The sequence below is a fragment of the Centroberyx affinis genome, unplaced genomic scaffold (assembly GCF_046629955.1).
Source record: "Centroberyx affinis isolate AG114_WGS23_722 - 3 ecotype Tasmania unplaced genomic scaffold, CSIRO-AGI_Caff_v1 ptg007942l_1, whole genome shotgun sequence".
NCBI classification, from domain to species: Eukaryota; Metazoa; Chordata; class Actinopteri; order Beryciformes; family Berycidae; genus Centroberyx; species Centroberyx affinis.
This window is the reverse complement of record NW_027283983.1, coordinates 18,857-35,168: the sequence shown is the minus strand read 5'-3', so window position 1 is coordinate 35,168 and position 16,312 is coordinate 18,857. Positions and strand designations below refer to the sequence as shown.

Below are 16,312 nucleotides of genomic sequence, written 5' to 3'. Positions count from 1 at the left end.
CCCTCTTTCAGCCTTGTTGTCTAATTGCCATGCCATCCGTGTGTCAGTGAGGCTGCATTGTGTTTCTGTTTTGTCATCCTTATCTCAGCGATAATTGCCCCTGCCGAATAGAGGGGAATTAAGAAAAGAAATTGCAAATGACAAGACATCTAAGAAAAGGCATATTCTCTCATTTCCTTTATCTGCGCTGTTCCTCCCAGTGCCGTGTGCTATTGTGGTAATTACGGTCGATGCATAACAAGCTAGTTAAATAGACCATCTTTCTGTTTCTACAGTCAGAAAGCACAATACGCCAGAGTGCTCAGTTCAAACAGAAAAACCTACCCAGCTCCCTTTGTTATTCCACCCGTGCATTGACAACGGTCGCAGAGAGGAGGGAAGGAAAAAATCAATGCTGTCAAATGCGGAGATAGGAAAATGTCATTTTGACAAATGCAAGGCTTTGTGTACGCACAGATTGAATTTTGATGGATTTCTCCCCAGGCGAGGCCTCCTTTTCTTATTTATAGGCCTTCATATAAAAATGTTAAACAATGATGTTACAGAAAGCAAATACAAATGTCATTGGCACAAAACGTCTCCCAATAAACTTGCGGTCCATTGTTTGTGGGAAATAATTTTTTCAAAGATGGACAGCTATTTGAAGCTTTTCGTACAGCTTCTTTGGTTATTTTTAGGAAACTGTTACACAAGACTTGTGTGTTTTGATATTGCCTGTCACAGGGTATTTGCATGGGGAAATCGATGCAAATGAAATTTGCATTAGTTCAAACGTAAATTCGAGCATATCACCAAGCTTTTGATGCTTGTAATTCATACCTGCAGGCTGCAGCTGAAGGTTAACAAATCTCTTTGTCAGGATAAAGCATATGCTGTATTTTATCACATACTGGTGATTGTACAAGTATTGAATATTCATTTGCATCTCAACTGAGGTGCAACATCGCTTTGTGTGAAAATAATGAAAAGCTGTTTTTATGCTGCCAGTCCTGGAATATGTAATCACTATATTGTTTGAGATTTTCTAATAAAACATGATTACCACTGCTAGTGTGTACATCTATCTATCTATCTATCTATCTATCTATCTATCTATCTATCTATCTATCTATCTGTCTGTCTGTCTGTCTGTGCTTGGCTGTAGTCATTTCCCATTAGATCCTGACTGACTTGTTTGTCCTCTCTCCCACAGTCAACCTTTGGACTATGTTTCAAGCTGCTCAAAAACTCGGAGGATATGAGTTGGTAAGTATTCACATATGTGGCATTATATTCCTTCGCTTTCGTCAAGGTCCCTCCCTCCCTCTCCTTCCCCGTCTTTCTTTTTCCCTCCTCCCGATGTCTGCCCTCTCCTTCTCTCTCTCTGTCTCTCCCTTTCTCATTCTCTCTCTACCTACCTCCCTCTCTTTCCCCCTGTCCCTCCCTCCTCCCCCCCTGAGTTCAGTCACTATTTTCCCAAGAAGAAAGTCTTGGTCAGAGCCACATTTAGCAAAATGATGCTGTTGTTTCAAAACCCCCTTGGAGTGGAAAACACATGTTCTTCTGCTCTCCGCTGGTCAGAAGGAAATTGGTCAAATCGGTCATTTTTTCCCATGTTTCAGTCTGTAAAAATGGAGTGAAATGCACATGTGTACCCACAAGCGTGTACATGCATGCGCACACACACACAGGCAGACACACAGGCAAAGCGAGGGAGAAAAACTGTGTGTATGAGAGATGAAGAGAGTGAGAGAGAGAGGCATTTAACTTGGCAGCCTACCTGCTATTTGTTCACTCACTATTCATCTGCGATGTGTTTCCAATGTGAAGCCAATGTTTGATGTTGTGCAGTCAAACGTATTGCTCACGCCTGTTCCTTCATTAGCTAGCTGGTATAATGTCATGCAAACAGACAGCCAGACCAAGCCATAAACAGGATACAGCTCATGTAATTGGGGCTCGTATCCTTTTTAAAACCCTCATCTCTGCTGCTGATTATCTCACGTTTCATGCCGAGGCTTTGTTAGCCCAGTGGAAGCCCTGCGGTTTGAGTCTGTATTCAATGATGTAGCCCATCATCCACCTAGCTCTTACCACTGTTACAGGCTGTAGCAGGAACAACTGACAGATGTTAACAGGACTGATTATGTTAGAGAACTGAGTGTTGAAGATTCAGGAAATGGGACATCATGACTCAGTAACTCCCCAAGATCTAGAAATGATGTCAATCACTTCTTTTTTTCATTGTTTTTTCTTTCTTTCTGTCTTCTTTTCATCTTTTTTTCCTCTTTTCCTCTATACATATGCATCTCACTGTTGCCGTCTTTGTTTCTCTTTCCCTGTCCCCCCCCTCCCGTCCCTCCAGATCACGGTTCGCAGACAGTGGAAGCATGTATATGATGAATTAGGTGGGAATCCCAGCAGCACCAGTGCGGCCACGTGTACACGCAGACACTACGAGAGGTGAGTTATCATGGCCGCCGGTTATATATGACGCAATATCCTAATGCGTGCACACATGACACAGTTCACACCGCCTGTAGTGAATAACCCTCCCTACAGCTGCGTTAAATGTGATTTCACAATGCTTTATTCATAACTTCAGCCCAATCTGCCCAAGACCTGCATTGAGACACATATTGATCTCATACAGAGGAAGTCCATGTGCTTCCACAAGCATGAGGGATAGTGACTTGCTAGCAACATTGGGATTTAGCAAATCAGCCCTCACTGAAGTGAAGTAATGAAGTGATGAAGTCATTGTTATGGTGTGCAGTTATAATTGTGTTATGACATGCATTCTAAACAGAGCTAAATAAATTCAAGATCAAAGGGGATTCAAGTTATTTTTCTAGGATTAATTGATTAGTCTTGTCTGGCACAATGGAACCAATTACAAATGTGTAAACCCCGCCCATCTCACTCTCCAAGGAGACTTAAGCAAATACCCAGAGTAATAGCAAAGTTCTGAATTATTAAGTGACCTACATGGGATATGCATACATACATGCCTAACAGTGACTAGATTTTTTCCATCTGTGTCCATTGCATGCACACACAGCGCTCCAAGATAAAATGTTCAGAAAATTCCATCTTAATGTATTCATCTAATCAGTCAGTCAGACACTGCAGCATTTTGAACCTCCGCATTATAATCACTCAGATGGAATTACTAAACCAAAGCAAGCATATGGATATGATCCTGAGGGAGCTGTGAGGGTATTATGCAGGGACACATGCATATATGCACGCAAGCGCTTGCACACACACACACACGCACACGCACACGCACATGCACACACACACACACACACACACACACACACAAACACTCTCTCAAGGTTAAACAAATGCCAAATACGATCTTCCCTAGCAAGAGATAACCAGTCGCTCATAAAGCAGGTCGTTCCTCCAGGCCGCCGACCCTCTCCAAAGCCCTCAGGTTGCTGTGTGTTCATGCATCAGCACAGCTCAGACACAGACTCACCTGTCAGTAAGAGAGCAATATGCCGGCAATACCATATGAGGGAGCCGGGCAGCTTTATATTGCGTGGAGATCGCATGCTGTAAGCAAAATTGCAACCTCAGACAGTCGCAGTTGCAGCAGCTTCGCACAGTTCTGCATTTATCTCTTTTTGCCAGGAAATTTGTGAAAGTATATGAGCGAGAATGTATTGTACAGTGTCTTATAGGAGACAAGTTGACATTGCGCCTCTCAATGTGCTTTTAGTGTTTGAGCTGCATACCTAGTTCTTCCTCACTGCCTGGAAACAAGGTGGCGTGTGAAGGAGCTGCTGCTCAGTGGAGTTCAGATTAGGGCTTGGTCCTTATTTACACTAGTAATAAATATGGCTTTTAACACCTGGCTTCAAATATGGCTCTGGCCATGATATAATTTTATTGCACAAGTCAGAATTCCCCTTTGATTCTTGTTGTACGTCTAGAGGCAGCAAGCTCAAGCCACATTTGAAGTCAGATTCTCCCGTTGTGCACCACAAATGCAATCTATCTTTGGCTAGAAATCACTTCGAAGCCAGATGTGAAAAGCTATATTGTTCAGCACTTTAAATAGGCTCTCAGGAAGGCAGGCAGGGTAGGACGGAGCCGTGTAGGAAGCGCTGAGGTGTGACTGCTGCTGCGCTGGCCTTTCCCTCTCCAGCCACCGAGAAGCAGCTGAGAGAAAATAATGCTGAATCAATACAAAGCAATAATATCCACACACTGCAGTGAATATCAGGCTGACAGAGGGAGAGGGTGTAAGGGAGGGGGGGTGGTGGGGGGGGGGGGTGATGGGGCATGTGTGAGAGAGGGAAGGAGAGAGAGGGACAGAGAGAGAGAGGGACATGGGGGGGGGGGGGGGGGGATCAGCTCAGCTGAAGCTGAGCAAGTTTCCATTCAGGGGAATAATTTTAGCTGAGCCTTGGTGTTCAGGCTGCTCGGAGGGCAATTAGCTTCATTGTATTAACTCAGCAAACACGGCCATTCTCTCCGCATGATGAATGAGGCTGTTTGTGGGCTCGCTGAAGTGTGTGTTTGTTCCCTAGAGGTGTCTTTGTTTCCCCCTTTAATCATTAGTCAATGCGCTACAAAAATATAATTCACACAGAAGAATGTACAGTGTACAAACTGGAACAACACTTATGTTTTCCTCTTCTCTCAGAAGGATCACTTCTGATTTGCCTCAGCTGGCTAAAGTAGAGTAGAGAAGGAGAAATAAACTCTCAAGCTAGCAGTAAGAAAGGAAACAATATTTTAGGACATAATTGCTTCAGATTAAGTGGACATTCTTGGCTGTCTTTGTTGTATTTGGGTTAAAGAGCCTGGATATCCACGAGCATTCAGCTCTCATTTTAAATTATACACATTATCCCTTTACCGCCCTAATGGTAAAATCATATGAAATGGTTGCCTAGGAGATGTTATTGTGAAAGATAGAGCCAGGAGCATAATCACTATATTTATGCTGTCCAGGAGCAGGCAGTAACCACTCGTAGTAATGGAGTTGCATAGTTTGAATTGAACAGGAGCTAATTGTCATTTTCAAAGTTACTGGTTTTTAGTCGCAAGGCCCCGTTCATTAGCGCACAGGGAAAAATCAATGTGGAAATGTCCAAGCCAAGGTCTGCCGCTCCAGCTATGGGGAAGCTTTAATGATATTTATTTAAACCGTTTCCCGAGATTAGCTGTCAGGGCCCAGCGCTCTGAATTAAAAATGAGGTCATGAAAAAGATGGCATCAATAACCTTGAAATAGACTGCCTTTTGCTTCTGTGCTGTGCCATTTTCTCTCTGCTCTCCCTCTCTCTCCCTCTCTTTTGCTCCCTTTCTCTGCTCTCTCTCTCTCTTTCTCCCCCCCTCCTCCTCCCTCCCTTCCCCTTGCTCCCTGCCTTGCACTTCATGCTGTTTCTTTCATTATACAGGTCAGCGCCTTTTAACAGCTCCTACATATTTAATCTTCCTGGTTTCCTACGTGATCTCTTGTTACAGAAACATCACATTTCGCTATCTCTGTTCATTCCTGCCTGTTACAGATTTTTAATACCTCACCATGCCTTGGCACTCTAATGTAATTGCACAACCGGGTTGGGGTGTGGGTGGGGGGTTGGGGGGGGGGGGGGTATCCATGGCAACAGAGAAGCAATTTAGAATAATTTGCTATTTAAAAACTCTGAGGTTTTGGGCAAGAGAGAGAGAGTGAGAGAGAGCAGATGAGGAGTTTTGGATTAAATCATTTCATCTTAAAAGTATTAGATGTTTGCCAGATGTACTGTACATAGTACAGAGTCTGAGGCCTGTGAAATATTCTCTGGCTCAGATCATGGAGATATGTGTTTCTTTTAAGACAGATGCACGCCAGTTCCAATTTTAGTCGACTAGATGTTTTATTGATTCAGCCTTTATTCATTCCTTGTGGTATCAATGTTCCTCTGCATCCACCGGAGCTGCTCTCCAGACAGAAAATATATTTGACTGTTCATACATATTAGGAAACCTTGAGCAAGTCATCACACTGAGAATTATAGTAGAGGAGAGCAGAACAGAGGGGAGAAGAGATTGTTTTTTTTAATTTTATTCTGTTCAGCATCTCGCACTAGTCAGCATCTCACTGCATTGTCCTTGCTGTATTGCAGGTACATCAAATATGGCGCGTTACACTTTAGTTTAGCCTTGTCTAATACTGCACCTCAAACACAGGTATCAATTATTATGGTGTCTTGTCCTAAAGCAGAGGATATCAGTGGATTACTGTGAGAGGAGGTGGAGAGGGAATATCACCTCCATGTCCTCTGCTTTTTATTCCTGAGAGAAGGAGAGAGAGAGAGAGAGAGAGAGAGAGAGAGGACAATGGCAGGTTTTAATGAACAGGCAAAAATGATTCAATTTAAAGAAATGAAGTGGTAGAGAAAGGAAGGGGAGAAAGACAAGGGAGAGAGACAAGCTGTGGTTTCGATATGAGAGCATTGTTACATATTGGCAGTCAGCACTCCTTAACACTATAAACAAAGTCTCAACATGTTGTCTGCGTCAAAAACATGGCCAAACTCTTTGTGTATCTACTGTATGACTCTTCCACTGAATCTGGATTTCAGCTCAAGTGGGAACGCAGCCAAAGAGCTGCATGTTCTTAACACTAAAATAGCAGGCAGCTATTTTAACCACTCAAAGCTAGATGGTTTCCCCAAGACAAAATGGTTCATTGAACATTCGATGATAAAAACCACTTTTCTGCAGCGATCTCACTAATCACAATATTGGGCAATTTCTTTATGCGTGGAATTTAATCAAAGGGTCCAGTGTTTCTTTCCCCAATGGCAATGAGAAATCACAAATTACAGTGCTGACGTGTGACAGGCAATCGACTGAATGGGTATCTATTCAAGTCTACTGAGATTAATAACTAGTTCAGTGTAGCAAATTAAATTAGTGACATTTTCTGCGAGATCTGAGTCCACTGTAAGGCGGCGAGAGAGAACATGTATAAACTATTTTGGGGTATGAGTGCTTTGGAGAAACAGAATCAAAGACCTGAATGTTTCTTCATACTGAATAGCACACATTTATTTTAAACACTTAGCGCCGCGTCTCTTGGCTCACACCTGCTATGGCGAACGTTTACTGCGAGCTGCAGCAGCGGCAGCTAATGAGAGCGAACCCTGGGGGAACGGTAGAGGTCATTTTAAATCTGGTATTTCCAGACTTGACAAAGGACTTAAGTTTTTCATACATTCCTGCGCTGCCCTCCTGTTTTAACTGCATGAATGAGGGTCACCTCAAGTGGTTTGGCTTCTAGACAAAAGAGGGGCTTTGAGGCATGAATCCAAAGCAGAGGAACCAGCTACAATGTCTGTTTATCCCTCTGCTGGCATCTTGTCTCTCTCTCTCTCTTTTTCTATTCCTCAGCAGCAGTTATTGGTTTGTTACTGCTGTGATGACGCTTAATCGTGGCACTTGGTTTTGTAAAAGATTTGATTTTATCTTTTTTATTTTGTTCTCTTTTCCTCGCAGGCTTGTAATAAAAGTGCTTTTCTTTCCTCCAGATTGTTCTACAGCCTCCGGGGCATGTCCACCAGCTCTTTAAATAGTTTCTTTTCCGTTTTTTTTACGCATGAAGCAGCTCTTGTGATCTTAACACAACACCAGCTAAAATTAATTTCAGCACGGATGGGAGGGAAATTGTTGAAATGGAACAGCCCGCAGGCTTTTTCCACTGATTTGGTGACTTAGGCATTTCTTGGATTCCAACACACGGCTCGTTCCTGTAACACAAAACTCAGATGAGACCAGCACATTGCTGGTAAAGTCACCTTGTTTTTGCCAAGTTGTATTTTTTGAGGGGGGAGGTGCTTTGTGTGCAATCCATTATTTCAAAGGCACAGACATGCTTAGTTGACAATATGTGGTTTGATGAATTAGATTGTTATTGATGGTATTGATTTTAAGAAGGATCGGCGTCAGATATGCATTATATATGAAGAAATATCTTTTTAGGTTAATTAGATTTACCACATGGTGAGATCTCCCTATCTCTTTTGCCTATTCAACGTTTTATCTCTCTCCTGCATATTTTACTCACTTGAATGTGTTATCAACATGGAAAACGGCTGCTTAAACAAAAGCCAAGTGATAAATTGGCATGAGGGGAAGTTAAGTATTTATTGACCTCATAAAAATGTAACCTCTCCTGCCTTAATGAAATTCTTTCCTTGTATCTCTCTTGGTGCAGCCCACGCCCTCTAGTGGCTCAAAGCGTGAACTACATCTGGCTGTCACTCCACTAACGCAGTAGCTGCCAAACTCAACCCTTCCCTTCCTTTAAGGAAATTGCTACTTATATAAGTGGTATTGTATTATGATTGCTATATTACGTGATTGTGAATAAGTTCTATATGCAGTACTTGAAATTACTCCTATCTTTCACAGCGAGGGTGCTATCATGATTTTACAGTTTGATTTTCTTTTGCACTCTACAGTTAAAGAGAAATGGAAAAAAGAGGTGAGCACCCCGTAGCCTCCAATTTCTTTGCTTATTCAGCCATTCATGGAAATTTACATAGAAGTGTAAAAGGTATAAATCCTGGAATTGAAAGCCCCACTTGTAGAATCATACCACTTACTTAATAGCCTACAGTTTGGTAAGATTTCTTGAATTTATTAAGCATAATGAAGCAAATAATTCGGACAATGTAAGCCACTTCCCGGGGCTGATTTTTTATGTTTTGTTTTTCGGGCCAGCGTAGCGTCTTAGCCTTTCCATTTGGAACTATTTGAGGCTCCAGTGATTTCCCCGGCTCAGCTCTTACATTATCTGGCTCCGTGACTCCCCACCCCCACCCCATATTGACATTCCATAAAGTTGACCCAGGGCAAGGCAGCCATCTCTTTCCCACAGATCATTGTGATAGTGAGCGGTGTGCCACAGTATATATATGCCACTTTTCTGGCCCTTTGATCGGCTAATGGCACGGCTGGACAGCGATTACACACATGTTGAATGCACATTTCCTGGCCGGGAGAAATCAAACCCGCAGCTTTGTGAGACAGGCAGAGTGCTGGACTTATAGAATGCATAGAAATAGCAGCAGGGAGTTCAAAGTGAATCTCTGTGTTCTGTAACAGTCAATACCAGTTTGTTTTTCTACTATATTATATAATCTCATATATATAGAAAATGTAACATGTTTAGAAATGCTATCTCTCCCTCTCTCTCTCTCTCTCTCTCTCTCTCTCTCTCTCTTCTTATCTATCTTTATATCTATCTATCTGTCTATCTATTTATCTGTCTGTCTATGTCTCATCTGTCTAATTATTCTCAGATCCTTGGCATAGAAAAGTCTGAGAACCACTGCCCTTTATGTCTTAGAAACCACTGCTGCTATTTTAAGGTTAATCAGATTGAATGTTGTTTTTTCCTCTCTATTGCGCACTTCATTCCTTTTTGCCAAATCATTTTTGCTCTTCATTAACATGTCATTATACTCCCTCTTTCATTCTCTCTCTCCTCCTTCTATTTCTTTTTCTCTCATTCTCTTTCCCTCCCTCCCTCCCTCCCTCCGTTCTCTTTCACAACCCCTCCGCTCTCCCTCTTTCCAATAAGTCACATTTAATAGTACATTTCCTTTCTTGGCCTGGGGCCTGGTGCCAGACCAGCTGTATGAAATGTAGTTTCACCGCTTTCCCTGCCAGCACTTTTGTTCAGAGGAAAAATAACAAAAAATCCCACAGAGCCTCTTGAACTCTCTGAGGCTTTTTTCTTCCTTTTGAAGAGGAGGCGAAACAGCTCTTGATTCATTGTTTATTTTACCGCCATGTCCCTTAAAAGGAATAGTGCAACCGTCTCTTGTCGTTACACGAGAAGATCTTATTTTTTCTCATGACTGAGAAAGTCATGTTTCTGTCTGGCTTTTATGGATTGTTATTGTAAAAGACCTGACAGAGGAGCTGGAGAGATTTTCAGAGGAGCTTATTGAACTTTGGAATGTTATAGTTTTTCAGCTGTCTTGGTTTCCTCTTCCTCAACGTTTCTTGTTTCTGGTCTAATGCCAATTTCCATTTTCTTTTCTGAGCAATAAAAGTCTAAAAGTTTTCCGAACCCGTTTCTTCATGTTATTATTTTACACATGGGCATCATTATGCTACTCAGATCTTAATGTTCTCATTAGTTATGACATCAGATATGGAAAATTGACTGAGAAGTATTCAGAGAAAGAACAGAAGTCAAAAATAGTTGAATCGTTTTCTACAAAATGGCCCTTGTCATTTAGCATGGATTTGATTAAGTCAGAGCGCAGCTATCCTGCAATGAATCAACTCAGCTGGACAGTGTGTTAAAAACTGGAACGTACAGTTGCCAGCTGAAATATTTTATTACTGTAACTCTTTCAGTGATTAATCACATTAGAATATTAGATTAGAATTTATATGCAGTGAGGATCTGAGGAGTTCCATTGACAAATGGGATTTGAAGTCTTCCAGGCCTTTGCTTTTCCTCCTCTTCACCTCTAACCAGTTGGCTTTAGTTGTTGCATACAGCACATACCTGACCTGTGTTAGAGCAAACTTAACACACACATACACACATACTCGTACACACACACAAACACATGCACATGCACAACCAAACATACATTCTCTTAAGGTTAAGCAAATACCAAATGTGATCTTCCCTAGTGGGGGATAACCAGTCGTATTCACACACACACACACACACACACTGGCACCCACCTGAACATGGATTTCCCCGAACCTATTTTAATTAGAATAGGATTGTTAATGCATGCCAGGTATTACAAGAATGTTTAGAGGCAGTGTATTTGATACAGTGCATGCCTGTGGCATAGCTGCAGCTCATTCTATTTCTGGTTTAACCAAACAAAGTGCTCATGTACTCTTTGTACTTTTATCGTTCACTCGTTTGGTATTGACACTAAAAAGAGCCAGTTTGTGCTGTAAGAAACGCTTCACCTTCCCCACCGTAGGGGGTTCAGAAATCTAGTTTTTGAATCTAAAATTGCTGTTTTGCCAAAGAAAGATGTTCATTTGGCATGCATGACATGACATAACATGACATAACATGATCATAAAACAAACTCATCTACATTGCCCTTGCCTGCATTCCTCCTCAGGCTCCTCCTTCCTTACGAGAGGCACATCAAGGGAGAGAAGGACAAGCCCCTCCCTTTGGCCAAACCCAGGAAGCCGGATGGCATCCAGGAGAAGGCTACAGGAGTCAAAGCCAAAGGAGTGGGGGTCAAGAAATCGAAAAGCCTCAACAATCCCAAGCAGGGGATCAAAAAGGAAAGAGGGGAGACAGAGAAAGGCCAAGAGGAATCACAGGTCAGTCACAAACCCGTCCCAACTGCCGTTCCTGCTGTCTCATTGGGATTTACGTCACTCCCTCTCTCTCTATTTCAGTCTCCTTTTTATCTCCTTTTGCTTTCTCATCATTGCTTCACCCTCTCTGTCTTGAATTCTTATTTTCTTACAAATCGCTGAATAATATGAAAATATAAAGGGGTGTTTTATTTCTTATCCTGTGATAAACAACTGAAATAACTATAATTTTTTTCCCTGTATCCAGGACTCCAAGATGAAAGAGGAGAATAGTGAGCTTTCCACAGCCATAAAGCAGGAGGCCTCTTTGAGAGATGAACCAATTGTAATAGAGGAGGAAGAGTTACATCTTACCCTGAAGAAGGAGGAGTCCTTGGCAGTGGAGCAGCCTTCGTCGCTCTGCCCTAAAGAGCCGGACTGCAGAGCCCCTCATGCAGGTCTCCCCCTCCACAGACGGCCTAGTCCCCAGCCTGAATGGAGGCAGATCAGCGAGGCCCTCCAAGAGAAACTCACCTCTGAACAGCAAATTGAGGGGCACTTCATTCCCAAAAACCCCTACCTGCCTCACCGCTGGGACCAGAACAAACCTGCTGGACATGTTGCCCTGCCTGAGCCCACATCCAGGGTCAAAGACTCCATAGAAAGTCATGGGGGGAGAGTCGGGAAGGTGTTACCTATGTGCAAGCCGTCTGTGGACTCCAGCACAGATTCCTTCCCAGAGAAAGAAGACTATGGTATCATTAAGAAGGAGTCGGCGCAGGGTCCCACACAGACGGCTGCCTACTGCAAAGCCAGCCAAGGTGTCATGTCTCCTTTGGCCAAGAAGAAGCTCCTCTCTCAAGTGTGTGAGACCAACCCTTTCTCCTTTACCTCACCGTCTCTTCAACCTCCTCCTCCACCTCCCCCGGTTCCTCCCTCTCTCCCAGCCATATCAGTGGTTGAAAGGGAGAGGGAAAGGAGGAAAGGTGAGGAGGAGGCGGCAGGACAGAGGCCGGGGTGTGTGACAGACAGCAGCCAGGAGGTAGCGCCTGTCTTCAGGCCATCAGTCATCCAGCATGCTCAGAGCAGCAAGCCTCCCCAGCAAGCCAGCAGTGGCCCAGCAGAGAGGAGCCCTCTTGGGGAGCTTTCAGAAACTTACGGCTGCCGGACAAGCCACCACCTCCAGCCCCAAGTCAATCCTCCATGGCAGCCCTACCTCCCCCGAACCCACGCTCAGGATGGAGTGGAGAACGCTGGGGAGAAACTTCTCCAAGTCCCCTCTGCCCAGCCCCAGAGCTACGCAGGCGACTGCTACTCTTCCCCTCACCTACACAGTCTGTACAGGCAAACTGAGAACTGCCTGAGCCAGGAGAGGATGGCTGGCTTCCCCAACGGAGAGAGGCGAGGGCATTACATCAGGGACAGTGAAAGCAGCCAGGCCTTCGTTTGTAGCAGCTTGGAGCGAGAGGGCTTGGCCTACAGATCGCACTACAGTGACAGGACTCAAACACATGGAGACAGTAGAGAGGCAGAAGATGAGCCTAGAGACTTCACTATTTCTAAACCTCTCTCTCAGAGGATATCCTCCTTCTCCAAGCCCTCCTTCTGCAGTCTCCCGTACCCCATCATACACCAGGGTTTGGATTCCCACCCTAAGGCGTGCAGAGTCCCTCCTATGACCATCTCAGCCCCCAAACAGAGCCCAGTAGAACCCTCCCAGCCGTTCCCCAGCCCCAAAACTTCCCCTGACACATCCCTCACCAGCTCCATTCGACCCAGCAAGCGGAGCCTAGCGGAACCCGAGAACGAGGGGGTCCCGGATAGGAAAGTCCGTGTGGTGACGCCGATGCACCCCGCCGCCGCGATCCGACGCGGCGACCCAGAAGAACTCAAACCGGCCGAGCCGGCCCACGCCGTTCACCTCAACAACCATCTCCCCGAGGGCCACCCCGCAACCACCTACCCCCCGCCCCACGCAACACCCCTCTACGCGGGCATGTACCCTCCCGGCAGCCTGGTCTCGCCGAGGCCGCAGGACGGGCTCCAGCAGCATCCGGGTCTGCAGTATCTGAAGAGCCAAACCGCAGTGTCTCCCCTTGTTCCCCCGTTAGCCTTCCACTCCATGATGCTCCACAGGCAGCTGATGGCTACCGGTCCCAGCCCGCACCACTTCTACAGGCACCCGGGCGGGGCGGCCCTGTACGGGGACCTGCTCCACCACCTGTATCCCCTCTCCACCCTCCCACCGCCTCAGCTGTCCTCGGCACACCCCAGCACCAGACTGTAAGAGAGAGAGGGAGGAGACACATAGCTAACCCTCTCCCTCTGCCTCGGGACACTTTCTCAGCTTCTCTCTCTTGTCTCTCGTCTTTCTCTCTCTCTCGCTCTGGGATTGTGGCTCACTCAGAAAGATAACACTGATGATAAAACTTTGGCAGATTACAGACTGATGAACTCATCAGTCAGGCAGACTAAAAATTCCATTACTTTTTTTTGTTTTTTTGTTTATCTGTTTGTTTATATACTTTGCACTGTTCTGTTTTTATCACCACTTACTGTATCTTTTTTTGTTGTTGTACCCTTATTTGCACAATGCTGATGTGTATGTGCTCACAAATCAGTTTGGCGCTCTCAGTCACCACGAGTCAGGTTGTTGCTCTGAACATGTGAAAAGTGGAGGGCAACAGAGAAAAGCCATTTGTTTACTGCATCTGAGGGCTAAACGTTGTTGCTGAAAAACACTAAAAGTAACACGATGACATAAATGAAATCCTTTAAACTAGAGGTGTGTTCACCATCGCAAACGGAGTCCAACAGCTGTTTAGCGCATTATTACACTTCATTCAGCCAGTGGTGGTTGTATCTGTTTACATGTCTCCACGCTGAAAGCTGTTGCCTGTTTTTGCTACAGTAAATCCACCTGGATTCCTTGTAATGGACATAAACACATGCTGTGGTGCTGCATAAAATAAATACTAGCTTAATCATAACATTCTGAGGTGCTGTGTTGACGGATGTACTGTAGACTCACCTTCAACTCAATTCAGGTTTTATTCAGGATTTATTTCAGTTCAGTTACTTAGTTACCATGTTCAATCGGTTGACAAATCACAAATGAATGTTTCATTTTTTTTGTTATTGTTAATGAAAAGCCGTTTTAATTTTACTTTCTGAACTGAAAGTAAATTGACCCCAACCCCCTGTGATTAGTAGCCTGTAGCAGTTTGTATGTGTCTCTCTGACCAGCATAATGAAGCAGCCTTTTGCTGTGGAATGCTCACCACATGAAATCAGCATTTCTTCTTTTTGTTCTTGACTTGAAAAGCTCTTTTTTTTGTGAACAGACTCCTTTATTCAACAATCTGAAAAGACTCACTGTATGATTTGATAGGAATGTTGACAGTTAGGTTTTTATTGCTTTGCAAATATCTGTGCCTTTCGCAGTCTTGGATTAGAGTTAGCACCACAATTGTTAAGGTTTATCTTCTGTAGCAGGGTAGGAATATCAATATTACTGTCACTCTTGTCTGTAGCACAGCACACAGACACACCCACACACTCACACAAAACTGTATAGGACACTTGGCTATCAGACACCAGACTTGATGGGTACTTTAAGTCATTTCAATTCTTTTAAGCAGTTTTGCTTTGACCTACTGGTCAGTGTTTGTGCTCAAGTAAAACTATTCACTTAGCTTAGTTGTGTGAGGCAGTCGATGACAGAATACTTGAAAAGATTTACAGACACTTGACGCTGACCCAGGTCTGGTGTCTCATCCCCAGGAGGGTGTGTTGTATGTGTTTTCTAGCAGTGATCAAAAGGTACCAGGCTCCATAAAGTATGCCTACCATGCTCCATAGCCCGAGGTGGGAAGACAACACCTGCTCCGGCTTTTACAACCACTATAACCGCTGTTAATGGCAATCCGGGACAGTCGAAATACACAGTGAACATGTCTGGTGTTTCAAGAAAAAAGAAAAAAAGAAATAAGGCTGTAAACGTCTATGTGTAAAGATTTACAAGATGCTTTTAAGATAAAAACATTCATTTCTGATTAAGTACTGTACTTTACTGTGTGTAGGTAAAAGCGGCTGCAGCAGGGTTCGTGCTGCCAAGCCTTCCTGTACAGAACATTCATTCGGGATCAATTTCATGGCAACCCCCCCTCTCTCTCGTCTTATTTTCTGTGTAAATAGCACTGTAGATAGTACCGTGTGGTTGTTATCATATAAACTGTGTTATAATCTGTAAATAGTATAAAAATAGTATAAAAAGTCGGTTACACAATCTAGCTGTGTCCTTGTTTTGCTCTGTTTCAAGGTCAGCGTGATCATCTTAGATTTAAAACAAACACTACGATTTAAGGATTAGGATTCTCTATCTTTTTATTTGTTGTCGTTTCACTTTATTTTTCCATGTCGTTTCCATAATGTGCATCCTGAAAGTGTTTTTGATACAATAGCCATCTGTTTACCAATCACCCAGCTGGCGAGCAAGAAAAAAAAATAAAGAAGACATTTTGTATAATACGACCTCCTGTATATTTAATTAAAATATTTTACTATCTACACGTTTCCTTTGCTGTGTTATTCTTTTGTTGAGTGTCTAGGGTTGGATTAAGTGAAATATTAAACATTGCTATTTCATCTATTGAGTGTTAATTTGATTTGAGTTGATGCTGTATATAGAGGGAAAAAATCTATTGTTTAACGATAACATTAGCCTAAAAAAACCTCACATCACAGTGAATGTAATGTTCTTTTTTTGTGAGGAAATGCAGTGTGAATGGGATTTTTTTTTTATTGTAACACCATTATCTGGCTATGAGATTCCACCCTGCCCTAATCTTCACAACAGGCTACTTCTGGGCTGAAAGCCAGAGAAGCCTCTCACCAGCGTTTGCTGCAGTAGAGAATCTGCCAGTGCATGTATCTCTATGGGGTGTGTGTTGGGCTGCAATAAAAGCTATGCTTTGACTTTTATTGCCACCCCCTGGTAAACCTTTACCATGAAAAATATTCAG

General features: G+C 43.6%; 1 protein-coding gene across 1 annotated transcript in view; it reads left to right on the top strand.

The window, feature by feature from the left end:
* LOC139639926 (AT-rich interactive domain-containing protein 5B-like) overlaps positions 1 to 15,843 on the top strand; it is a 64,555-nt gene extending 48,712 nt beyond the window's left edge. The window contains exons 7-10 of the mRNA XM_071514082.1: positions 1,193 to 1,245; positions 2,345 to 2,442; positions 11,102 to 11,312; positions 11,557 to 15,843. Coding sequence (XP_071370183.1) covers positions 1,193 to 1,245; positions 2,345 to 2,442; positions 11,102 to 11,312; positions 11,557 to 13,575 — 2,381 coding nt within the window. The 3' untranslated portion in view covers positions 13,576 to 15,843. The remainder of the gene's footprint in view (positions 1 to 1,192; positions 1,246 to 2,344; positions 2,443 to 11,101; positions 11,313 to 11,556) is intronic.
* Positions 15,844 to 16,312: the final 469 nt, after the last annotated feature.